At 40.8% G+C, this 27,081-nt stretch overlaps 1 protein-coding gene across 2 annotated transcripts in view; it reads right to left on the reverse strand.

The window, feature by feature from the left end:
• plcl5 (phospholipase C like 5) overlaps nt 1-27,081 on the reverse strand; it is a 184,407-nt gene that overhangs the window by 39,215 nt on the left and 118,111 nt on the right. For both annotated transcript variants that reach the window (XM_052038843.1, XM_052038844.1), the window contains exons 2-3: nt 18,518-21,004; nt 13,865-14,068 (exon numbers count right to left, since the gene is read on the reverse strand). In XM_052038843.1, the coding sequence (XP_051894803.1) occupies nt 13,865-14,068; nt 18,518-21,004 (2,691 nt within the window). The remainder of the gene's footprint in view (nt 1-13,864; nt 14,069-18,517; nt 21,005-27,081) is intronic.

A 27,081-nucleotide genomic window follows, 5' to 3' on the forward strand; every position in this document is an offset into this window, starting at 1 on the left:
GAAGGTTGCAGGTTCAAGACCCACTCCAGAAAATTGATCCCAAATATTTAGGCTAATGCTCCAGTGTAGCAATGAGAGAGTGCTGCACTGTCCTGGTTTCCACCTTTTACAAGGTGGAAATGTGCCATCTGCTTAACCTAGGGAACATAAAAGACTACATGGTCTTACTTCAGCAGGAGAGTTATTGCTGCTGTGCTGGCTATGATTTTCCTCTCATAACAACACAAGAAGGTAGGAAAAGGACACTCGGTCCCTCAAGCCTGTTGCACTATACAGTATGATCAAGGATGACCTGCCCCAGTCCTCAACTCCTCTTGTGTGCCTAACCTTATAGCTCACAATTCCCCGAGCTTTCAAAAATGTATTTACCTCTTCTTTAAATACCTTTGATGATCTAGTCCCCACAACCCTCCAGGGTAGAGGATTCTAGAGATTCACCATTCTTCACGAGAAGAGATTCATACACACCATAGTTTTAAATGATGGCCCTTACTTTGTAACTATGTCCCTTTATTTGAGACTCTCCCACTAATAGAAACATCTCAACATCCCCCTTACGATCTTACATGTTTCAATAAAATCCCTCAGTTCTCTAAACTTCATAGAATACAGATCCAACTTCTTTAACTGTTCATGAAAGGACAACCCAGTCAACCATGGAATTAGCCTAATGAATCTCTTCTGGACTGCATCCTTGAATAAGATATCTTTATTAGTCACATGTACACCAAAACACACAGTGAAATGCATTTTTTGTGTAGAGTGTTCTGGGGACAGACCACAAATGTCGCCACACTTCCGCTGCCAACATAGCATGCCCACGACTTCCTAACCTTGGAATGTGGGAGGAAACCAGAGCACCCAGAGGAAACTCACGCAGACACGGGGAGAACGTACAAACTCCTTACAGACAGTGGCCGGAACTGAACCTGGGTTGCTGGCGCTGTAATAGCCTTACGCTAACCACTACACTGCCGTGCCTGCCCAGGGACCCAAAACTGTACGCAGTATTCCAAGTGCAGCCGCACCACAATTATGACCATACTTCTCTATTTCTAAGCTCCAACCCCCTGCAATAAAGGCCAATATGCCTTCCTCAATCAACTCTATTAAAATACCAGGTCATTATTGCATTGTTGTTTTTGGAAGCATGCTACATTTCCAACATCACAGCAATGACCACACTTTAAAAAGTATTTAAGTGGCTGTACATAGGAGCATCCTGAAAGGAATGTGCAAGGTGCTTTATAAATAGAATATTTCTGTATTTTAAATGCAGTGCAGCAAAACCTCCTACATCAAATTCCTAGTGTTATAAAATCTGGCAGTAAAGAAAGTAATGTTGCAAACTGCTGGCACATTGCAGGGTGTAGTGAGTCCATGGTGGTGTTATTCATGCGGGACGAACATACATCAGCATCTGCATTGTCCTGGTTCAAAGTGAACCAGCTATGGCCAGCTGGAGGTTTTATGCTGCAAAAAATGCTTCATTAATTATATTTACAGAGCACACAGCAGGCTGCTGAGAACTGTTGCTTAAAGCAGCAATAAGTAATCTATGTACCAATTCAAAAGCTGACAAGTCCCTTTAAATATTCAAAATTTCTACCCATCATACACCAAACTATCAAAGTTATTTAAAAAGAAACCCTGTGGTTTGAATTCTGGTCTCTTCTGACCTGGAACCTGGAATTTTGAAGCATTCATCAATCTGTAAACTTCCATTAGCTACAGCAATTAGCACCAGGATATTGTTATATACAGCAATTAGATTGTGTGGGCTTGGTGGTAAGTGCACCTAAACACAGCTGTGTCTTGAAGTGGCTGTAGAAATGCACTGTGCTTTAATGTTCCCACACTTCCAAAACAAGTTCAGATGTTGCTGTCAAAATAAGGCTGATGTTAATGGTTCTCCATTATTTACACATAAATGGTAGAGCAACTTCAGGCAGGGAGCAGACAGTTGTTAAGTTAAAATTATCCACAAGCTGCTATTCGAGTTGTGCTGCTTCACTGCCAGCTTCTTGAAAATGGCATCTCACAGTTCACCACACTGTTGAACTGCACTAACCCCAAAGTATTTTCGTGAGAGATACTATCTAAACTGACCTCAGAAGGTTGTGTTATGTGATTGCAAGTCTAAGTATACTTTTAACCAAATACTAAATCTTAATGACTCCCAATCAATTTCTCCAGAAATGAACTGTTACAGTATCAGTTGTGGTCTCATTCCTTAATGTTTTTGATCATAAAAGTGACGATAAAAATGCAAAATTTTAAAGTGAATAATTTTACAATTTCCCTAACTGATATGACATTGATTTCATCTGCTCCAATTTACATTTCATTCTCATTTCTTGTGCTGTTAATTTCATGGCCCTTCAATATGATTGGGTAAGGGAATACACAGTTGTTTGCTCTGTTTCTTCTTCAGAAGTTATCTGTCTTTGGTTTCAGAATTTAACAAAAAAATGAAAAAACTAAAACCTAAACAAACAGAATTAAAACAAATCAATGTTAGATGCTAATGATGCTCCTTAAAGCAAAACATGGCCCAAATTCCTGCTAATGCTAAACAATGTCAGAGAAAGTTGGTCTGTGCTTTTAAAGCGCTATATGTTGCTTGCAAAATTCATATTTATTTAAGTAGGTTACCAGAGTGGAGTTAAATCTGGATTTAAACAATAATCCAAAATTATTACGCCACCAGATTTGAGGAAAATATGTTTTGCAATTAAAATTAATTAGTAAATATAAAAGGAGAATTAGCACAGCTCATTAACACACCATTCCTAATGCTTTAACAATTATACAAGTGCCATAAAGCTTGAATGCAAATTTTCCTACCGAGCTCTAAGGCATTTTCTAATTAGTTGCATATTGGATCAAAGTAGTTGAGATGATTAATAAGTCGGGCTTAATTGATTAATGATTATATCCATTAATAAATGAAAATCCACAAATCATATCACTGCAAAACCAGGAAAGTAGGAACAGGTTGGTGTCTGCTGGTTCGGCACACCCTAAATTTTGGGGTGAGGAGCAGACATCTGTCACAGGCCACAGCTGAAGCAACATGACAACAACGTATATTTCTACAATATTTGTTTCACTAGCACCTTGCACATTCCTTTAAAGATGTCTCAAAATGCTTTATAATCAATAAAATCCTTTTGAAGAGAATTCATTGGTATAACGCAAGAAACATGATGCCAATTTGCATGCAGGAGTGCCCTACAAATAGTAATCCAATGTTTTACAAATGCTGATTGCTCTTGATCCAGTAAAACATCCTGAGTCACTTCATAGAGAAGTGGAAAACAGTTTGTTATCAATCCACATAAAGGGATATTCGAACAAACCATGGTCAAAGAGGTGGATTTGAAGAGTATATTATGGGAGAGGTAGGGAGGTGGAGAAGCTGATGTTGCTTTAACGACTATTTTATGAGATGGGTTAGAATGAGCTCTACTCAGTTCTAAATGTTGCTTGCAAAATAACATTTGCAGTGCAAAGAAAACGATGCATCTTTGGTATCAAAATAACACTCAGATATAAAAAAAGTAATAATTTCAGATTGCTTGATACCTGAATTATTTTGGTACATTTAAGAATACTTATTTTTTTTATTTGGAAGCTCGGAATATATGGGTCCCTGGATTTCTTTTCAGCTGCAGAGATGGGTAGGATAGGATGCAATGAATCATCAATAGCTGCATCAACATTTTCAGCATCAGATGACTTTAGTTTAATAAATGTTCATAGTGGGATTATTGCCTTCAATTAAAGCTTCACAATGTAGATAGTGAGGGATTGAAAACAGAATTTAAACACTCGGCTTAGCTTGAATTTCACTGCAATACTGGAAGGAGAAGACTTGAAAGGAAAAGTAACTACAAAAAATGTTGGACAAGACACAGAGCCCTGATTACGTTTCTGGGGGACGTTCTCAGTGAGAGTCAAAGAAGGCAGGAAACCCTGTTAGGTGAAAAGGGCAGTTGTTCATCCTATGGAGTGGAGCCAGAGGAAGAATTGGTCACCTCCCCATTTCCCTAAATAAGTGCCTAATTCTGCAAAAAGTCTAATACCATTCCAGTTCAACCAAGATGAGACCCACCTTCCAAGAATACGCTACACAAAGCTTTTCTTTTCTTTCCATTACTCCGTTCAATTTTTCTCAACTGAAAGGTGCAACTTAAATGCAATGCAGGTCAATCTGAGAGCTTCCTGACCCAGCTTAGGTGCAATAATGGAAAGATTGTTCTTCAAACCACATTTGGGTACACAGGCCGTCTCTGGGTTAAGAATGTCCCACTCATAGACACCCCTACATACAAACTGAGCTCCCATAACATCATTAAATTCAATACTCCGAGGTACACACATATGTTTGTTCCTATGTGGCAGAACGAGTTTTCCTCCCTCACTCTGTCTCTCTACCTATAGTAATTGTTCTTCTTATTGCCGTTTCATTACAATACTGTGGAGGTCTGGTTACCGTACTGAGTGATTTTTGTGTATTTTCCAACTTATGGACAAAATCAACTCATTGGACGTCTGTAAAATGGAAGCCATTTGTTACCCAGGTAGGGCCTGTATACAACAGAGAGCTTGTTGCTATTAAATTGCCATTGCCTATTCAATGGCCAAATGTAACCAGTGCCTGGTAATGGTGGTCTGGCAAGAAAGCACAAATGGAAATGATCTCACGGGCAAGAATCACAGGCATGCCCCATGATCTACTCATTCAGTTGCCCTCAAGTACAGGGGAAAACAGACAGGGCCTAGTCTTTCCTACAACAATTAAAGACATGCAGCCTGCAACAGTCTTGTCCCGGGAACCAGCTGCCCAGACTGAGAAGCAACCTCAGTGCTTGAAGTTTCAGGAGAAAGATGAGTAACTTGAGGACTGAGGACAGACTGTATAAAACTGGAGTGAAAATCAGAAAAAAATTTAGATGCTAGAAATGTGAAATGTAACCAGAAAATGCTGGAAGCTCTCAGCAGGTCTTATGAGTTCTGACAAAGGGTCTTCAACCTAAAACTTTAACTCCATTTCTCTTTTCCACAAATGCTGTCAAGGAGTGTTTCCAGAATGTTCTGTTTTTACTTTTGTATAAACTGGAATTGCATTCTCTTAGACAGATGAATTATAATCAAATTAAAGTATTTAAACTGGTTAAGGGATTCAATCAGGTAGGTGGGCAGGCACAGTAGTGTGGCGGTTAGCATAACACTATTACAGCGCTAGTGACCTGGGTTCAATTCCAGCTGCTGTCTGTAAGGAGTGTGTATGTTCTCCCCGTGTCTGCATGGGTTTCCTCTGGGTGCTTCAGTTTCCTCCATCATTCCAAAGACATACGGGTTAGGAAGTTGTGGACATGCTATGTTGGCACCGGAAGTGTGGCAACACTTGCAGGCTGCCTCCAGAACACTCTACACAAAAGATGCATCTTGCTGTGTGTTTCAATGTACTTGTGACTAATAAAGATATCTTATCTTATCTTATCTTACAGGATATCTGTGAAAATCAAGACTAAATGACCTTAAACATAGAACATAGAACAATACAGCAATAAACAATCTGCTGGAAGAACTCAGCAGGTCGAGCAGCATCTGTGGGAAGAAAGGAATTGTCGATGTTTTGGGTTTTGACCCGAAACATTGACATTTCCTCTCCTCCCACAGATGCTACTTGATCTGCTGAGTTCCTCCAGCAGATTGTTTGTTGCTCCAGATTCCAACATCTGCAGTTTCTTGTGTCTCCACAGAACAGTACAGCACAGGAACAGGCCCTACGGTCTCTGAAAATTCTCTAGGCCCTTTAGGAGTGAAATCAAGAAACCTGGCAATCAAAGGGTAATGTAATGGAAATCTGGAATAAAACAGAGTGTTAGAGGTATCTGAACTGGGATAAGTGAATAACAAGCATCCTTTACATTCAGAAAAGGGGCATTGGGAAAGAACATTGGGAATGTCCACAATAGGGTGGAGAGTAAGAAATTCTAGAAGGTGAAGATTCTGTTCGTGCCATCTAAGAGAGGGTTGGCTTGTTAATGAGCAATGATCTGTCTGGAGGAGGTGGAAGAAAAGGAAGATGAATAGGAGCTGAGGAATGAAAGAGAAACACTGCTGGATCTACGCAATGCAGAACACTGCAGCTGCTGGAAATATTCTGCAGGTCAGGTAGAGTTTGTGGTTGGAGAATAATTCTGTTAACATTGCAGGTGGACGTCCTCACATCAGATCTGGCCACTTACAACACAAACTGGACTGGCTGATTATCTGACATTGTTGAATTTAGTATAGAGCCCTAGGGCCACAACCTACCCCTTCCTAATTCCAATGTTCAATCCCTTTGATTAAATTTCATCCATGAAATGACAAGGTGCCTAAGGTGCACTGCCCTTGAGTTCTCTGTGTATTCGTGTGGCAAACTGGAGTCCTCACATTGTTCCATTTCTAAAACCATCTCAATAAATACCATTTGTCAATGTTACAAGCAGCACTCAGCTGTGACAATTCAGCTTTCCAGTGTAATCCCTAAATGATGCTTAGGATGTAGGTTAAAACTATGAAGAAGATATTGAATTACTGGGGAAGCAGTAAAGATGGAGCAGAGTGCTCTTTACAGCATATTAATTTTTTCTTGTTTTGAAGGCCAGTAAATGAGCAGTTCCTTGTTTAGTAGTGTTGTACACAGGGGAGATGGTGCAGGAAAGGAAATGTTCAGGAGGGATGATTCTTGATGAGGTGCACACCAAATTACTTTTGACCTGTGTGAGTTTGCAGCCCCTTTAAGAAACAACAACAAAAGAAATAGGCTCAGGAGCAGCCACTTGGCTCTTTGACCCTGCTTCGCCCTTCATTACGAACTTGGCTGATCTTTTACTTCAGTGCCGTTTTCCTCCACTATCCCCATATCCCTTGATTCCCTTAATACTTGATACCTGTTGTCAACAAACACAATGACTGAGCCTCCACTGCCGCCAGGTAAAGAACTCCAAAGACTCACCATGCTTTGAGTGAAGAAATTTCTCCCCATCTCAGTTGTAAATGACCCACAACTTATTCTGAGACTGTCATCCCTGGCCCTAGGCTCCTCAGCCAGGGGAACCTTTTCCCTGCATCCAGCCTGTTAAGGCCTGTAAGAATTTTCTAAGTTTCAATGAGATGTACTCTTGTTTTTTCTAAACTCTGCAGAATGCAGACTGATTCTTCTCAGTCTCTCCTCATCTGTCAGCCCTATCTGAAATCAGTCTAATCATTCTTACTGCACTCCCTCTATGGCAAGTGTACCCTTTTTGTTTCAGGAGACCGATATTCTAAATGTGGTCTCATCAAAGCCCCGTATGGTTGCAGTAAGGCACCTTTACTCCTGTACTCAGATCCTCTCATAATAAAGGTCAACGTTCCATTTGCCTTCCTAATCACTTGCTGTACCTGCATGTTGGCTTTCAGGACTTGTATACACCTAGGTCCCTGTGATCGTCAACACTACCAATCTCTCACCATTTGATAAATAATCTGCTTTTCCATTTTGTGCATCAAAGAGGATAACTTCATATGTTGTTAGGACAGGCACAGTAGTGTAACGGTTAGCATAACACTTTACAGCGCCAGCGACCCGGGTTCAAATCCGGCCGCTGTCTGTAAGGAGTTTGTACGTTCTCCCCGTGTCTGTGTGGGTTTCCTCTGGTTTCCTCCCACATTCCAAAGACGTACGGGTTAGGAAGTTGTGGGTATGCTATGTTGGCACCGGAAGCGTGGCGGCACTTGCGGGCTGCCCCAGAACACTCTACCCAAAGATGCATTTCACTGTGTGTCTTGTTGTACATGTGACTAATAAAGAAATCTTATCTTACCATATCTTATCTTACCTTATATTGAGGCTGCCCACTCAGCTTGTCTATGCCCTCCTTCCTTCAATTCCATCTAATTCCATGAGCAAAGCTGGGAATATGACCTCCGGTGGATCATTTGACTGCTTTCCTGATACCATTGTATGTAGAACCTGCACAATCTAGCTTCTTATGATTCTGTGCCCCTCTCAAGGCATAGAGAAACTTAGTCTAATAATGAGGCAATCTGCTCTGATTAACTAGATATCTCAGTAACCACTTACTCACCTTTAAATCTTTGTCACAATACCACAACATCTCAGTTGCCTAAATGTGTTTAGCATTAAGTAGCAATATCTTGGAATCCTCTGTGTTTATGTGTAGTCTCCGTTGACTTATGAAAATTACTGAGCCTCTGGGGGCTTCTTGGTGAATTCAGGGTCACCCAACTTTGGGGCCTACTTGTATGCTTGAAAGGGTCACCTTTCTGGGAAAGCTCCGAGATGATTAAGACCATTAATCTGCTGATATCAATGAGGCTCAGCCTAAATCAGTATTAAGATCCAGGCTCAAGAGAAGAAAGGGCCAGTGCACTGAATATTCACAAACAATTCGCAGAATGTATCTCTTTAAGGGGCTTGGATTTTTCCAGCAGCATGTGGAAATGACATTCCAAAATATAACAAGCTAAAAATACCAAGCACACAATTGGCAGCTGATTGTTTATTTTATAAAGGGAATGAAAATAACTCAAAGGAAGTGACTCATGAGGTGATCTCCTCTGGGTCAAATGTACATTGAGCATCTGTTCCGGGGTTTGGACACAGAGAACAGATGCACCTCTGCCAAAGGATTGAAAAAGCTGAAAGACCCTACAATATCTGAATATCTTTGCCCTTACTGCCTCTGTGTGTATCTTTCCATCTCCACCTCCATTCCCTTTAATGAGATGCATGAGATTGATCCTCGGTCCCATGGTCCTTTATTACCTCAGCTACACTGCATCCTTCATATGTGAGACAATCACCGACCTGTAATATCCTGTGCAGACATGCAAATGCCACACACAACACACAAAGCGCTGGACAAATTCAGCGGGTCAGGCAGCATCTACGGAGGGAAATGGACAGTCGATGCTTCAGGTCAAGTCCCTTCATCTGGACTGGCAGTCTACATTAATGGATATCAGGAAACTTGTCGAATCGTTTATACCCTTAACTAAGGGGTTAACTGAGGGGTTCACCCAACCTCCGTTGGAGGGTGTGCTTTGTTTTAACTAATTAGCAATTATTTTTACCTCACACATAACTATCTCCATCAAATACAGAATCATTTATCATTTGATAGAAAAACAGAGAATATTCAGCAGTTCAGGCAGCACCAGTGGTGTTTACAGTGACCTGAAACATTAACAATTTCTCAATACTACATGACCTGCTGAGCATTTTTCTGTTTTATTCCAGATTTCCATCATCAGCAGATTTTGCTTTCATTTATCATTTTGTCATTTGTATACAAATTATCTCACACATTTGTCTACATAATACTCTTAGCTGCATCATAATACACTTCACTAGCTGTGACATTCTGAAGTTATGAGAGATCCAATATAAAAATAGTCCTTCCTTTCCTTTTCTCCTTTTAAACATTAACCTGTATTTTGCATATATTTATACATATATGAAATTTGTTATTTCCATGATATTTGCTGTTTATCTCACTAATTGAATCAACTAATTCTGTAACCTTAAGGCAATTATAAAGATCTTTAATGAAAGGAGTTAGGGAGGTGTCTTGTTTTATAATAAGGTCTCCTCCAATGTATTATTTATAAATAACTCATATGAAAAATACATGCTCTTTCACTTCATCAAAAGTATTTTTTCCCTGTAGCTATTTTCAATCTTTTTATGAAATGTGAAAACAGATTCCAATTGTATGTTCAATCCACTTAGTTTGTCCTTATTAGGACTGAGTGTGATTGCAAGAAACTCTCCTGATCAAGTCATATTTTTCCACGTGGATAGCATCATCTTTTGCATCATTTCAGCTGGCTAATCCGCCATCGGTCACATCAGCCACAAACAAGTTCTGTCCATGGAAGCTGATAAAAAGTCCCCTGAAATATCAAATCTGTTAAGCCTTCTGGTGAGTCCTCATCCACTATTCCAGCTACCAGTCCAAGGAATTCCAAAAGAACCTTGAGGGATGAACGACACTAAAACTGTGCCAAATGTGCCTTTCTGTCTCTAGTGGTGATCCAAGGTGATCACTGATATATGACTACCAAAAAACAGGTGAGATTTTTAATAGATTTGATAAAGTCTAGCAACTACTTTGTGATAGTTGAAGCTGAATACAAACTCAGTGAAAAATTCCCAAAGCATAAAAAAACAACATAAGAAGAAAAGGTTTCATTTCTTGAACTCTGTGACATCAATGTCCTTTTCATTTCTATTGCACCCTTATTCACTGTAATTATTTTTGATTACTGATCTTTAATCTTTCAATGCCATACAACTATATATAATACATTATAAGTTAAAGAGAAGTACATTAAAATGTATATCTTGAATAAAAATATTTCAAGAAAGTTTAATAGAAATGGGATTTGTTTTGATGATATTTTCATAGAAAACACAACTTTAATTCTTTTATTAATTCCAATATTGTACTTTTTAAAGAAACACTTGGTCATAATTTGGTGAAGTCATTGCACATTCTGATTTCAGGGTTTTATTTGGATTCATGAGCTAAGCAGGATGACCAACATGAGGCACTGAATGTCTGAGGGTCAAGACAATAGCTACAGGAACAGCAAAATGAAAAGCATTCTCATTCTGCAATATCCTTCTGCTCAGGCAAAACTAACTTCCTACAACACTCCAGGAGGCATAAAACAACACAGGAACAATTAGAAATGCTAAAGATTCTTTGCATTTCCTACTAATTAAAGCAGTGTGTTGTCTTTGAAAGGAATTTATATGACACTGACACAGGAATTGTTCCTCCAACCGAAGCTGTTGGATGAATATCCAACCAAAGGTGAGATGGGTCCAATCCAACGAATCTTTTCATACTGCCTTCTGGGTCAGCACCATTTATCCCCATGACCTACCATGCTGCTATCCCTTATTAACATATTACTAGATTTACTTATGCACAAGTCCTATTGAGTTAATTTATCTTTCTCACTGAGATAATTCTTAAAAGACATTTAAGACGATAAGAGGTGAGGACAGGAGTAGGCCATTCAGCCCCTCAAGCCTGTTCTGCCATCAGAAGTATAATGGCTGATCTGACATTCCTCATCCACTTTCCTTCCCTTTGCCCAATTAGAAATCTATTGCTTTCAGCATTAAATATACGCAAGTACTGTCTCCAAAGTTCTCCGCAGCAAGGAAGTCAAAAGAATCACAATTCTTCTTCATCTCAGTCATAAATTTGCACCTTCTTATTCTGAGAACATGCCCTCTGCTCTGGACTCCCCCAGGAAAGGAAACATCGCCTCAGTAGTTACCCTGCCTTATCTGTTTCAATAAGATAACATCTCTAAGCACCACTAAGCAACCCGTTTAACCTTTCCTCAGACGTCAAACCCTCTACTCAGGATCATCCTAGTGAACCTTCTCCAAACTAACTCCAATGAAATAGTATCTTTCCCTAAATAGGGGAACCAGAATTGTTTGCAGAATTCTTGATTCTGTCTCACTAGTGCCTTGTACAGTTGTAGTCAGGTTCCTACTTATACACTTCAATCCCTTTGAAATAAGGGTCAATATTTCATTAGCATTCCCTGCTCCCAGCTCCACTTGTACACTAGCTTTCCATGTTTCATTCCTTGAGGACTCCAAATGCCTTTGTGCTGCAGCTTTCTGCAGTTTTTCTTCATATCAGTTGATACTGTTCTTTCGTACTTCTTCCAAAATGAACGATTTCACATTTTCCCCATTATACTCTTATGTGCCAACTTTTTGCCAGTCACTTAACCTATCAATATTTTTCCATAAACTTCTTGTTTCCACCTTGCAATTCACATTACCACTTATTCTCGTGATGCCCATAAACTTGGCTACTGTAGATTTGTTTCCTCCCTCCAAGTCGTTAATACATATTGTAAACAGTTGTGGCCTTAGCACTGATCCCTATGGTACGCCAGTGGTCACAAGCTGCCAACCTGAAACCCGTTATCCCTACCCAGTAGTTTCTGCCTTTTAGCAATCTTTATCCATGCCGGGTTTTACCTCCAGCACCATGGTCCTTTGTCTTGTGACCTAACATCTCGTGAGACACCTCCTGCAAGTCCAAGTGCATCTGCTGGTCACCTTCTGTCCACTCTGATCAAGACTTCCTCGAAAAACTCTAATAAGTTTGTCAGACACAATTTGTCCCTCATTAAGCCAGGTTGACTCTGTTTGGTTAATTATTATTTTTTAAAATGTGCTGCAGTTACTTCCTTGGTTGATTGTAACGTTTTTCCAGCAATAACTGTAAGACTAATTGGCCCAGAGTTACCCACTTTTTGCCTCCTTCCCTTTTTGAATATCACATTAGCAGTTTTCCAACCCTCTGGCATTTCTCCAGCATCTAAGGATTTTTGGAAGATTACAGCTAATGCATCAACTACTTTAGTAACCATTTCTTTTAGGATCCCAGGATGCAAGCCATCTCGGCCAGGGGGATTATCAGCTTTTAGCCTCTTTAGTTTGCCTAAAACTATTTCTCTAGTGATGCTGATGATACTCAATTCCTCCAGTATCAACAGGACATTTGTTGTATCTTCTACTGTTAAGACCAATGCCATTTGCTTGATCCTATAACTATTTATGCAATCTCATTCTCTAATGGCCTATGTTTACTTAGAACTCTCTCTTCCTTTTTATATACTTAAAGAAATATTTATTTTCTGTTTCTATATTCCTCACTAGATTACACTCATAGTTTGTTTTCTCTCTCTTCAACATCTTTTTTGTCCTGCTTTGCTGGATTCTGAATTTATCTCAAGTCTTTGAGTCTACTGCTAACTCTTGCCCATTTATACATGCTTTCTCTTTCATCTTAATCCCTCCTTAACTTGCTGCGTTAGAGTTAGCCAATGTTGGTTCATCCCTTTGTTAAAATCTTTCCTTCATTTTGGGTATATTTTTCAGTGTCATGAATTACCTCCTGATGTCTGTCATTGCTTGCTTTCTGTCTGTCCTGTTAAATTATCTGTCTGGTCCACTTTAGCCATTGCAACTTCCTGTTATTTCATTTTTTTCCGATCTAAATGTCTCACTCTCAGTGAATCCAAAACAAAGCGTTTTCTTCCCCAGAACTTGATGGTCGGGTGCATTTTATATATTTCTGAAAAATATCCCATGAAGCCAAATCTTAATGCACATATAACTACATTAAATGATCCAGAGACCTACAAATGTTTCAGTTTCCTATTCACAACACTAAAGTTTCTAGTCTGGTTACATGCGTGAACAGAATCTCAGTGATTACTCATGGGATTCGCTGGCCAATTATTCTGTCTTCATGTGATAATGACTTTTAATTATGTTTTACAATCTGAAAGTAAACCCTTCTACAACCCCTTCGTATTAACAGGTTGAATTCAAGTATGATTAATGTTGTATAATTTAGTTACTATAGGAACTGCACCCTGATCCAAGCAGCACTACAGCCAATTTAGCTTTTTTTTGTTTTCTAGTGTGATGTTCCTCAGTACATAGTTTGATCTTTTGAGTGTTCAGTCAACCACAGTAAAGTCCCCAGTTAGCTGAAGGTTGATGAAATAAAAAGGAGAGAGCTTGACTTGCTAACAACAACCACATGTCTTCACCTTGCCACCAGAAGAGGGCTTATTGCATCAGCAGACATTGGTTTATTTCTCTCCATTAGACCTATAAGCAGCTCTACTAATTCAGTGTGCAGATTTGAGCAGTGGACCCATGCCCTTTAGAAATTGGGAGAATGTTGTTCATGCACATTTCAGACCAAAGCAAATAGAGAAAAGATTACATGAGTGGACTCACTGTATCATAGGCTGCTAGAACCTTCCTGAGGAGGTCTGGAACTGGACCCTGTGCCTCCATGGAAGGATACTGTTCGCTGAGGTTCAGTGTCACCAACACCGTGTTGTCACTGTTCAGTAACCATGACGACAGAGTTAGAATGCATTGCTTCATGTTCGCCGCAGGAGTCAGGCCACACAACTCTTTAAATGAGACCACGGCATTCTGTGTAAAATACAAACCCATCCATAAAATATACTGTTACACCAGTTGTATGCATCTGAACTCATGCAACAAGCTGGTTGCACTGCTCACAACATTATCTTTATAATTGATTCATAATTGAAAAGAACAAACAAATCATTTTCAAGAGGACATGAAGTCTAATTCTTGGAGTTAGTCTTAACAAAAACCCAAAGAACTTCGACCTACTATAGACCTGCAGGAATTTACACTCATAAAAGTTGTCCATGTAATTATGAGGAATTCCAACATTTATTTACTGTGCAGGGGAACGGCATAATATTGTAGTGAAGCATTGAAGGTGAATACCGCTGAACAATATGACTTCCATCGGTGCTCCATCACATTCAATACCATGGGGAGTGGTTGGCATAGTTCAGTGGAGAGCGTTTCAAGTTAGGCCATGGGAAGAGAATAAGGGGGATGGAGGCATTGCGGGCAGCGGCTTTGCTCTTTCGTATCCCCCTCTGTGTCCCTTTTCTATCACAAGATGATCACCCAATACAGTAAAACTCTGGCAATCCAGCACACCCAGGACTGGTACATTTTCCAGACTTTTGGATTTTAATTTGGATACAGAGTTTCTGGTTTCTGTAACTAAACATTATCCAGTAGCAGGGAACTGCTGGAGAATAATTACTTGCAGGATTCTTGTCAGATTTTCTCGTTCCCTCTTTCAGAATCAGCCCACCCGTGGTTCACTGGGATATGTCGTACTTCCTCAACTTGTGGCTAGCTGAGCAGATTTAATTTCTCACAGCTTGTTAGGCAACATATTTGGTACGGACGAGATGGGCTAAAGATAAGATAAGATTTCTTTATTTGTCACATGTACATCAAAACACACAGTGACATGTATTTTTGCATAGAGCGTTCTGGGGCAGCCCGCAAGTGTCGCCACACTTCTGGTGCCAACCTAGCATGACCACAACTTCCTAACCTGTACGTCTTTGGAATGTGGGAGGAAACCAGAGCACCCAGAAGACACCCACGCAGACACGGGGAGAACGTACAAACTCCTTACAGACAGTGGGCGGAATTGAACCTGGGTCACTGGCGCTGTAAAGTGTTACGCTAACAGCTACACTACCGAATCTATTTCTGCGCTGTACAGCACTCAACTCATGAAAGAGTTGCTGGCCTCAGTTTGCTCTTTCTAAAGGTGGGTGGGTGTTACCAAGTACAGTAAAAATACAGTATTCTGCTCTCTAATGATGTAGAATTAACGACTCAACACTCATTTGGTTCATTCATTTTTTTTAGATGTTACGCATATTCCAGTGAACCAGTTAAGTTGAATGAGAGTGAGGGAACCAGGTCCGCAGAGTGTTGGAGGGAATGTGGGAACCAGGCCTAGGTGAGTTGAAAAGGAACACAGAAATTGAGACCTTGGTGTGTTAGAGTGAGTGCAGGAAGCAGGCTCCTGGTGGGTGGAGTGAGAGGGAAACATTGCTGTTAAGCCAGATGCTGAACTATTGGGATTTTGGAATTGATTTGGGATTTCGGTCCTGATGCAGGGTTTCGACTCAAAATGAGGACAATTTCTTTCCCCCTACAGATGCTGCTCGACCCCCTGAGTTCCTCCAGCAGATTGCTTGTTGCTCCAGATTCCAGCATCTGCAGTCTCTGGTGTCTTTGGGATTTCAGAATTGTTAGGTAGTTGAATACTGGGCTTTCACTGTACTTGGTAACCCCTTTATAATGAGCAGGCTGAGGTCAGCGAGTCTTTAAAGAGTTGCAATGAGAAATTAAATTTGCTCAGTTAGCCACAAGCTGAGGGGTAAGACATGTCCCAGTGAGCCTCAGGTGGGGTTGACTTTGGAAGGGGTAGGGAGAAAATCAGCCAAGAATCCTGCAAGTAATTATTATCCAAGAGTTCCCTCCTGCTGAATAATGTCTAGTTACATAAACCAGAAACTCTATGCCCAAATTACAATTATCCCCCTCAGACAAACAGCTTGGCAAACTCGTATATGGTCACATTTATCAGATATCAAAGGAAGGCTTGCATTGGAAAGGATTCTTAGAGATAGGATCTATGGACATTTAGAGAATTATGGTCTGATCAGGGACAGCCAGCATGGCTTTGTGAAGGGCAAATCATGTCTCACAAGCCTGATAGGGTTCTTTGAGGAGGTGACCAGATAGATTGGTGAGGGTAGTGCAGTAGATGTCGTCTACATGGATTTTAGTAAGGCATTTGACAAGGTTCCACATGGTAGGCTTCTTCAGAAGGTCAGAGGGCATGGGATCCAGGGAAGCTTGGCTGTATAGATTCAGAATTGGCTTACCTGTAGAAATCAGAGGAATGTGGTGGAGGGAGTGCATTCAGATTGGAAGGCTGTGACTAGCGATGTCCGACAAGGACCAGTTCTGGGACCTCTGCTTTTTGTGATTTTCATTAATGACTTGGATGAGGGGGTAGAAGGGTGGGTTGGCAAGTTTGCAGACGACACAAAGGTTGGTGGTGTTGTGGATAGTGTGGAGGATTGTCGAAGATTGCAGAGGGTCATCGATAGGATGCAGAGCTGGGCTGAAAGTTCAATCCGGAGAAGTGTGAGGTGGTACACTTTGGAAGGACAAACTCAAAGGCGGAGTACAAAGTTAATGGCAGGATTCTGGGTAGTGTGGAGGAGCAGAGGGATCTGGGGGGTTCATATCCACATCTCTGAAAGTTGCCCCACAGGTGTATAGGGTAGTTAAGAAAGCTTATGGGATGTTAGTATTCATAAGTCGTGGGATTGAGTTTAAGAGCTGTGAGGTAATGATGCAGCTCTACAAAACTCTGGTTAGACCACACTTAGGGTACAGTGTTCAGTTCTGGTCGCCTCATTATAGGAAGGATGTGGAAGTGTTGGAAAGGGTGCAGAGGAGATTTACCAGGATGCTGTCTGGTTTAGAGAGTAAGCATTATGAGGAGAGACTAAGGGAGCTAGGGCTTTACTCTTTGGAGAGAAGGAGGATGAGAGGAGACATGATATAAGTATACAAAATATTAAGAGGAATAGATAGAGTAGACAGCCAGCGCCTCTTTCCCAGGGCATCAATGCTCAATACAAGAGGGCATGGCTTTAAAGTAATGGGTGGGAAGTTCAAGGGAGATATCAGAGGAAGGTTTTTTACCCAGAGAGTGGTTGGGGCATGGAATATACTGCCTGGGGTGGTGGTGGAGACAGGTACATTGGTCAAATTCAAGAGATTGCTAGATAAGCATATGGAGGAATTTAAAATAAAGGGATATGTGGGAGGAAGGGGTTAGATAGTCTTAGAGGTTTAAAGGTCGGCACAACATTGTGGGCCGAAGGGCCTGTATTGTGCTGTAATGTTCTATGATTCTATGATTTACATAGCACCTCTCACATCCCTTTCAGGACATCCCAAAGCACTTAACAAGTTAATGAAGCACTTTTGAACATTGTGGAGTGAAGGAAACACAATTGTGGATTTTTATGCACAGCAAGCTCCCACAAACAGCAATGTGATGATGATGGACAGTGTGAGGGAATAAATATTGGCCAGGATGCCAGGATCACTCCCCTGCTCTTCATTGCAATATGATCGTGGGAATTATTATGGCCACCTGGGAGAGTAGAAGAGATGCTCAACTGAAATATTACACCTCCGGCAATAAAGCACTTTGCTCAGTACTGCAGTATAGTGTCAAACTATATAAGCCTCTCATATGGATCTTGAACCTACAGCCTGAGGGCTGCTGATTGAGGCAAGTCTGGATGAGATACAAAAGGCTGAATCAGCACTCTTACACCCTGAAAAGAGGGGAAAGCAGAAGTACTTTGGGTACTAACATTGAAAGGGAGTGCGTGAGGAATGCTCAAATACAGGAAAAGTTCCTCTGCAAAGTTACCTCAATTATGAGTTATGAGGATAGATAAGGAGACAGGTTTAATATTAATAAAAACATAAACTGCTGGAAGAACTCAGGGGGTCAAACAGCAACTGTGGAGGCAAAGTGATGGTCAATGTTTCAGGTTGAGACCCTGTATGAGTGTCTTGACCTGAAACATCGACCCTCCCTTTGCCTTCACAGATGCTGCCTGACTCGCTGAGTTCTTCCAGCAGTTCATTTTTTTGCTCTCAGTTCCAGCACCTGTGGTCTCTTGTGTCTCCTGTCTTAACGTTAGTAAAGCTGTAAGCAGGGAATTCTTCATGCAAAGAATGGCTGAGAGTGGATAATAGAAAAGAGCACTGGAAACAGAAAGCCTGCACTCATCAAGGAGCCATTTGAATTCTGCACCATAGGTTTCTTGTGGATGGGTCCCTTGTCCTTGATGGGAGACCTGAATTGGACTGAATGGCATTTCTGATTTGTGATTATATTTTCATGATAAGAGAAATGGGACAGGGGAAAGAAAATTGGAGGGAAATGGAAGAGCTGTGCCAAATAAAAGCTAATTGTAATACAAACCATACCTGTACGTTTTCTCGGAAGTCCATTGCTTCACGTAAGGGTTGAGTAGCTGTTCTAAAGACCTCATCAATAACTTTGATCCCTATGGTTTTGGTTGAAGTGTATTCTCTGGCCTTTTTCCCCTTGCGAACAGAAAGCCCCCTTTTCTGGGATTTCCCACCACCTCGTCGATTGCTGACGGCCACGTGTATAAATAAGGTTGAGTGTGGCAGAAACTCTCCAGTCAAGGACTGAAGAGGCACGTGTCTGTATCCTGCCTGCAGGCATTCAAAGGGTATGGTGTACTGTGCAATGAACTCATCTCCGATGTAGTCATCATCTAGAACTACAAAGCGTAAGAGTGCTAGCTCGGGCAAATTAATTTGAAACTCAAAGCTCTCGTCAAAGATAGGATTGTCATCATGTTGAGTAACTGTCTTAGTCCTCTGTTCTGAACAGTCAGCTGGTATCCCATGTATCTCCACATACACATATGGTTCTACAACATCCCCCTTGGCTGCAGAGCCTTTAGGCTTGGGCAGGTTTTGACCACTAATGATTTTAATGTGAAGAAGCTGAGCTGACACTCCTGGCAAAGAATCCTTTGCGTTGGCGCTGAAGTAGGATACCTCTTCCCTCATGATGGCAGGACGGAGTACATACCCACAGTTTCCATTCTGTCGAAACCATCCAATATTGAGGTCCATCATTAGCCCAGGAGTCTGATAGTTCATAGCCACCATCTGGCAACCACATTTCCAAAAGTCTTGGGGATTCATGTTACTGGCATCTATTCTCATGGGGCTGGGGTATACCCTAGACAAGAACTTTTTATTATAGATCACAAAGTCCTCTGGATATTCATTGGCAATTCTGCTTGCCACCACCTCATTAAATGAGCAAATTTCCCAATATTTCTGATTTCTCCTGGAAACCTCAAAGTCCCTAAACTGCACGGACTTACAGAAGCTCACCAGGTCGGAGAGTTCTTTTGAAAGCCTCAGCTTTCTTTCCGGGGGTACATTCAATTGATCAGCACTGTCTTCGGCCATGCTTTGGCACATTTCAATCCCTTCATCTTCATCACTAACATCTCCTTCAGAATCGGAATAATTCCCAGGCAACTTCTTTCCTTTAAGAAGAATCTTCCCCTTGAGTTGTTCTGGTGATGGGAGGTAATTGCCCTCTGGATCTGGAGGATCCACATGTAACCTGTCCCCCAGAATCTTCTTGATGTGTTGAGCCATCACTTTCTGCTGTTTGACTGAACAGCGTGTCACCAAGCAGAGAATCAAGGGGTGCTGTGAAGCTACAAACGCATACTTATTTATCACATCAATAACTGTCCGGAAAGGTATTTGTGTTGTCATCAAATTGCCGGCATAAATCAGAGGCTCATTATCTGGGCCATCCCAAACCACAAGTTCAATGCTACGGCATCCCATTTTCAAAGCTCGGATATACCCATTAATGTCTGAGGAACCCCAGAAATGGTCCTCCAACAGGCAAGCGTTATGGGATGAATTAATGTAGTAATGAGACAAAGGTTGAGTCATATCTTGACAGACATTTTCATGTTGTAGATCAAAGAGATGGCACTCAAGTGATAAAAGGTAATTGGTAAAGCCATCTATGGAAAGGAAACCTTTCTCCTGACCTTCTTGCGATGGTTCATATTTGCGAATGATTTCCAAACACATATCTTCCGTAAGGCCCTCCATTCCTTGCTCTACGTCCAGGAACAACATAAGGTCCTTGGAGTCAAGACATTCTTTATTGCTGGAGAACTGTACAAGCAGAAAATATATCTCTGGCCGTGTGCAGAGTTCACAGTAAGCCTCGGTGAAGATCTCCAAGGTAACCTCAGTTCCGAGTTTGTCCTTTGCCTTCAGCAGTTCTTTAAATTTCAGCTCAACTTTGGTCGTCTTCATTCCAAGACTCAAACCTTTAATGAGTTGGACTGCCCTGGTCAGTGGAATGTGGCCTTGAGTACCATCATCTGCTGCGTGAAACACTGATTCCAGCCAGGAAGACCGCAAGCTGTTCTGGTTTGACTCGATCACGTGAAGGGTATGTTTTCCGTATGAAACCAGGTACCTCAGTCCCATAACCCAAGTGTTCACAATATCAGCAGAACTAGCCACTAAATCCAGTGATTCATAGTTCTCCCCATAAATAATCGAGAAAGCACATTCATCGGAAAATTGGTCTGAAATCCCATTACTGCGAAGCACGGGAGTCTTCTTTCCCAATCTCACTTCTTTGATGGACTTTATTTCAATTTTTGCTTTGTCGGAGTCTTTTTTCGATGGCTCCCATCTCAGCGACCTCATGTCAGAATCGAGAATAAAATAACGGATGTACACTCTGGAGTTTGAGCGAACCTTTTTCATCTCACATCCCTCCAGCATGAAGGAGATGCAGGCTGCACTGCTGTTGATCTTGCGATCATTGGGCATACTGCTGAAAGAGACAGTCTTCTTCCTGTCCCGCCTTTGTCGTGACCCATCCTGAAACAAACCAAAAAAATTAATGTAAAACAATCATTCACAGTCAGTTGACAACAGCATCCAATAAGAAGGCTGTGCTAAACTCGGCAAATTAAATGAAATCACTTGCAGTCTACGTCCTTCGCTGTCACCATTTGTTAGCCACATCCAGCTCTCCCTTTTGAAGGGGAAGATGGACTTACATACCACGGCTGGACGCTGAAGATACATTTTGCCTTTCATAATAAATGTATGTTTGGCTCATTCTGAAATGTAATGACTTTCTAGCTACCCTTTCTCAAATGCCATTTGTCATCCTCATGACATTCACATCTAATCCAAAGCAGATTTCCCACAGAAAATTGAAAGTCATTTATAATAATTATTTTATAGAAAACAGGTTCTAATAGGTGTCAGCGAAGCCGGTGCGCTCTGTCCCAATCTATTACTCACTCTAACTACATCTTCAAAATTGCATGTGTGGCAGTCGGCCAAAGAAATAAATTTGTGTTTCTCTATGACCTGAACTACCTTTTGCTGTTTTAAAACGTACATCAACTGCGCAAGAACTGGTTGGGCTTCAAGTTGCTTTCAGCAGAAAATGTGAATAAACCTTCTCAAAATGTCACTTGGATAAGAGGAATTCATTCAGCACTCTATTCCAAACCCATGAAGGTCTCTTGACAAACCAAACCACTTTCAATCAAATTTACCTTCTGCAGATCTCTGACTATTTCTGTAAGCCGATGATCGCTGAGAAGCCTGCTGATGAGCAGACGGTAAGAAGATAAATTCTTGTAAATTATCAACATCTTTTGATCTGGTTTGAATGGAAAGCACAGAGCAATCTCTGGGAGAAGACAAATAGACTGCTGATAATCCTACCACCAACTCTGAGATAAGCTCTTCAATATTTGCAACTGAAATTGGAGCTTGCTGCAATAATGATTATCTAATATTAGTTCTAATGTTATAACTTATCTCCTAAAAGCAGACAATTGAACAATCTAATTTTTTTTAATTGTATTTAGAAAGAAGGAAAATTTGCATTTTTTATTGCTTTTTTTCACAATGTCAGGACACCCTAAAATGTTTCATGGCCATTGCAATTACTTATGGAATAAAATCCATGTTGTGATGTAAGGAAAAGTGGCAATCTAATTGCAGAAAACAGAGCCACACAAAGAGAAATTTGTCCTCAGGTGGAAGCGCTGCACTTGCATTTTTATTTCATTTATTTATGCGACCCGGACATTGGTGAAAAGGCCAGAAGTTATTGTCGGTGAGAAGGCAGTGGTGAGCCACCTTCATGAATGGTTGCTGTCCTCTAAGATACTGCCATAATGTTATTGGGCAGGGGTTATTCCAGGACTTAAAACTAGTAAGGATGAGGGAATGAAGCCCCAATGGTACGACTTCGTGAGAAGCCTTCAGATGATGCACCTGCTGCCCTTGTCCTTTCTGGTGAAATCGATCATAGCTTTAGCTAAAGCTGTCAAAGTAATTGAGACTGTTGTAGTGACTGCGTGTTACACTTCAGCTGAGCCAAATTGGCAAGTGGAGTGTAACCTTCAACCAGTCCCAATTATTTGGCACTACTCTAATCCATTGGACCTTGGGTTATTTTAGACTGTTAGCTAAAGCATGTTGTGTAGCCATCTCAATACAGCTGATGAAAGCAATATAGAGGCTTTGAACTGTTAAATAAAATCAACATTGTTACATAAAAAAATCCTCAAAACTAGTCAACCAACTAAAAGCAATACAAAAGTTTGACCTGGTAATGCAGTTAAGGGATTCCAGTTATTCAAAGGAACTAAACGCAGATTGGTCATGACATCGGGATCTTCTGAAAGTTCACAGCCATGGTCTTGCACTGCCAATTATTGTGGTGCCATGGTGCACAGAAGTGGAGTTGGGTGGGGCATGGAACAGAAGGAAAGAACTCACAATAGCATTGTGGTAAATAATAGAAGATGAATTAGTTCAGCTTCATAAATATGAATATACTTAGGGACAAAATTGCATTAAATATCTTTTGGGTAGCACAACCGTGTTTCCATGATTATCTATTGTCTCCATGTATGTGCCTATTTTTGTCTACTATTGTGAACAAACTATACTGATACCAGATGTTTTCCTGTGATCCTCCTAGGTCTGCTATCATCAGCAACAGAACACTGCTCAACTTGCAATAGCTTCCTGGTTTCAAGCTTGTGACGTGCAGGTATTTCAAAGCACCAATGCTGTTCCTCCCCACAGAGCTATTTGTATCCAGATGCTGCAAACGATAACCTTAGTTTAACAGCTTGAGGTGAAAGGTGAGGTTTGCAACTCAATAGCCCTTAAAAGACGACAGAATTACATTTTATTTGTTTGTTGAACATTTCTTGGCTCAATTTTGAAATGATCAGGTTCATTTACCGACTGATTTTATCTGAAGTACAAGTGACAGCAAGGTCTGAGTTGCAGAGCAGACCTGCAGATTGAAGTACACTACATTAAACTGTGATTTACTGAAGAAAACCAAATAACTGTGCTCACTATATGTGTCCACCCTATTTAATGAAAGTGGCTGGTATGAAGCAGCTTACCAACTGCAGCATTGTTCAGAATCAAGAACTTTATCCATTGATGTGTCAAACTAGTCATTCACCACAACCAGTGGGAGATCATTAACTGCACATGTTTCTGGTCATCAGTCCCATTTGGCTTTGAGAAGGAATTTTATTGTTAAGTCTTTTTTCTAACACCCTGCCTACTATGAACGGAAACATAACATTATTCATGAAGTGAATTGTTAGAACATCACAGGATTAGCAAGTCCCTTTTAGCAGTTGGTATACCCTATAGATATTTCTGGTTCCTTCAGTAGCTTCAGATATGGTTTAATTTACAGCCATTTAAAATTCTGAGGTTCTTTACAATTAAGAAAAATTCTCACATAATTTAAATCAATGCACTATATTAAAAGTACAATTGATTTATTGGTAAACTTAAAAATAATTAATTTTCTCTGAATCTCAGGGTCACTACTTTACACAATCTTTTATTGTTTATATGGGCTTCAGTGGCCAAGGAGTTCTACTTCACTAGCACAATATAGAAACATTATGGAACTAAGTACACATCCTTTAGTTGCTTAGGCATGTCCCTCTCTGCTCAACATATCCAGTAAACAGGGAGTAACAATGAGCAAAGGAAGTGTAATGGTCAACCATACTCAGAACAATGGAGTACAAACTACAGGAAGACAAGATCAAACTAAAAAGTTCCCATCAAGACACCTCTTGAGTGCTGGGTCTAGTTCCAGTCACCAGGACACAAGGGAAGCAATTAGGCACTGGTGACAATTCAGAGGCAAGTTCCAAGTGACAGGGGGACTGAGTTATTTAGACAGACTGGCTAAGCCTGTCTGGGCTCTGAAAGGAAGGAGCTAGACAGTGATATTATCAAACTATTCGAATTAGAAAATGAAAAGGAAAAGGTTGATGGAAGATTACTCAGAATGAACTATCAAAGGAGAACAGGGGATGTGGGTTCAAACTGGTTGAATTTAGGACTGATGGAAGGAAGCTTCTCTGCACAGACAGAGTAATCAACACTTGACTTGGCCTTGAACGTGAGCATTGTTGGGGCTGCTCTTTCATGTAAGATATTACACTGAAGTCACATTGGCCCTCCCAGTTAGAGTAAAAGATCCAGTGACAATATTCAAAGAAATGCTCGGATACTTTCCCAACACAGTGGCCAATTCTGATCCATCATTCCACACACAAAGAACAGAGTACCTCATTGTCCTATAAAACTTTACATATAAATTGTCTGACATCCTTCCCTACAGTACAGTGAAAATAGTACTATGTAACTGTAGGTTCCTTTATTCTGTTCCTTTCTATTTTCTGCAATGTACATTCCCTGAGACTTATTCACGTTAACTGAGGGAAGAGCTTCTGGTATAATTTCCAGGCATCCAACTCAACAGCAGTATTGGTGAAAGGGTCTTCTTTGTTCAACGGACCAGTGAAGACCAGGAGACTAGGGAAAACATAGAACATATAGGATCATCCTACTTCTATAATGAAGTTTTTATAATGAAACTTGCCACCTGATAGGTACATACTCTAGATGACTGCAGAACTCTTCCAATCTCCTGCCTGCACAGTTAATACAAATGCAGGCACACAAAGTACTTGAACATACAGGGAATATCAAAATCCAGTGTTGTTCCCACAACATTAAACAAACCTGTCATCAGACAACCACTAACTTTAAAAAGCTAAACATAGCCCAGTTCCTCAGTAAGGGAGGATTCCTACATGCCTTAGATTATCAAGGAAAAAGGTTAGAAGAATCATTCTTGGCACTTAATAACCACACATTCCAAAAAGAATTCAATTCACAAATGGTTTAACCAGCACTATTTCATTTCAGTGATGTACCTTGGTGGTTTATTTTACAGAGCTGTCCCCAGTCTTGTAAATGACTCAAGTCACATTTTCTGAAGCTCAGCACGCAGAGAATCAGACTGAAAGCTTTCAAAGGTACACGTGGAATCTGGCAGAATTTCTACCTGCCTGTAGATTGTCCACTGTGTATCCTTGACCCTGTGCTGATCCCTGGAATCATAACCAAACATACTGCCCCTGTTACTTGTATCACTAACACTGTAGCCCCTGGCTCAACTAAAAGGAAGGACAGGGTAGAATTAGCACAGGAACGATCATTGCCGCAAGGAATTTAGGGACATTTTTTGGAAATTCTAACTACAGATTTACCATTTCAACAGTCTGCTGATGGTTGTTGTAGACCTTTGAAATGACACTAGGCCCTACTTCAGAACAAATTAACATGTCTGCTTCCAGCAAGTGTATGGCATGCCAGAAGCCAAGCTGGTAGGGATTTCAACAGGCTACATTACCCTAACTTAACTGGCAGGTTGTCCATCCAGAGGGTGGAGGATACAAAGCAAGTGGAAAAAACCTTGCAAAACCAGTGCCACCAAAATCTTATTTGTTTAATTAACCTTGTTGGAATACTGCCAGCCTCTCAGAATTTCAGCTCTCAAAAGCTGCTCTACCTGTAATCCATTTCCCCTCACCGTACTTGTCCCATTCCCACAGGCAAATAATCCCCTTTATTTGTGTAATTAAATTCTCTTGCAAATATAACGAGATCCTTAAAGGGCACAGAAACTACAGCAAGTATGAGAAAAGCAAGTTTATGCAGAAACCAACCCAATCCTCTCAGAATGTTTGTCTGGAATGAAAGATATGGAGAAATTACTTCACTGGCAAAAGGTATCAATCCGAACCTTTTCACAGGGAGGCTGAGAGAGAGGCTACTTAGTCCCCTTGTGACATGGAGGTCTGGCCTGGGAATACTTAAAAGAATGAGGTAATCTAAATAAAAGTTTACTAAGTTATCTCTTTCTATACCTGCAGAAAGCAGCATGGTATTAATTCAAGGTTCAAAACAAATTGACATTTATTCCCTGGAGTCTGATGTTAAAACTGGCCCAAATTCTATTTGCAATCTTGCTGCTCTTGCTGTAGCTTATCTCAATAGCCATGAATAAACATAAGCCAGGTTCTGCACACCTTACTGACCCCAGGTACATTTCTTGATATGACTCCATGCATTCAGGGATTTCTGTTTTTTTTTCCTTGTCCTGCAATCAATATGAGCCCTCAGGATTCTTTAGTGGTAAGTAATTTTAAAGAAATTAAAGATCCATTGGTGTGGGACCAGGAGACACAAGTAGCTCCACTAACTCCAGTGGGTCCAATCAATCTCCATTTCTCTCCAATTACTGCTCCTCCAACTCTGTCACTTTGAGCCACAATCCTTTAAGATCAGATCCGCTCCTTGAATGTGTCCAAAAGTTGCTGTCTACACTGCTCCACTCAGTCATTAGAGGAGCCTTCACCCATCTGCATTGGCTCTCACCCTCTAATACATTAAAGTCCTCATCCACAATTTTCCCATGCTCACCACTCACTCCTACTATAAGCTCTTTGATCCTCCAAGAACCTGACCCATATTTCAAATTCCATCATTCACTTGTTTAGTTTATTTTTTCTCTGGCATTTCACATT

The sequence above is a fragment of the Pristis pectinata genome, chromosome 25 (genome assembly GCF_009764475.1).
Source record: "Pristis pectinata isolate sPriPec2 chromosome 25, sPriPec2.1.pri, whole genome shotgun sequence".
NCBI classification, from domain to species: Eukaryota; Metazoa; Chordata; class Chondrichthyes; order Rhinopristiformes; family Pristidae; genus Pristis; species Pristis pectinata.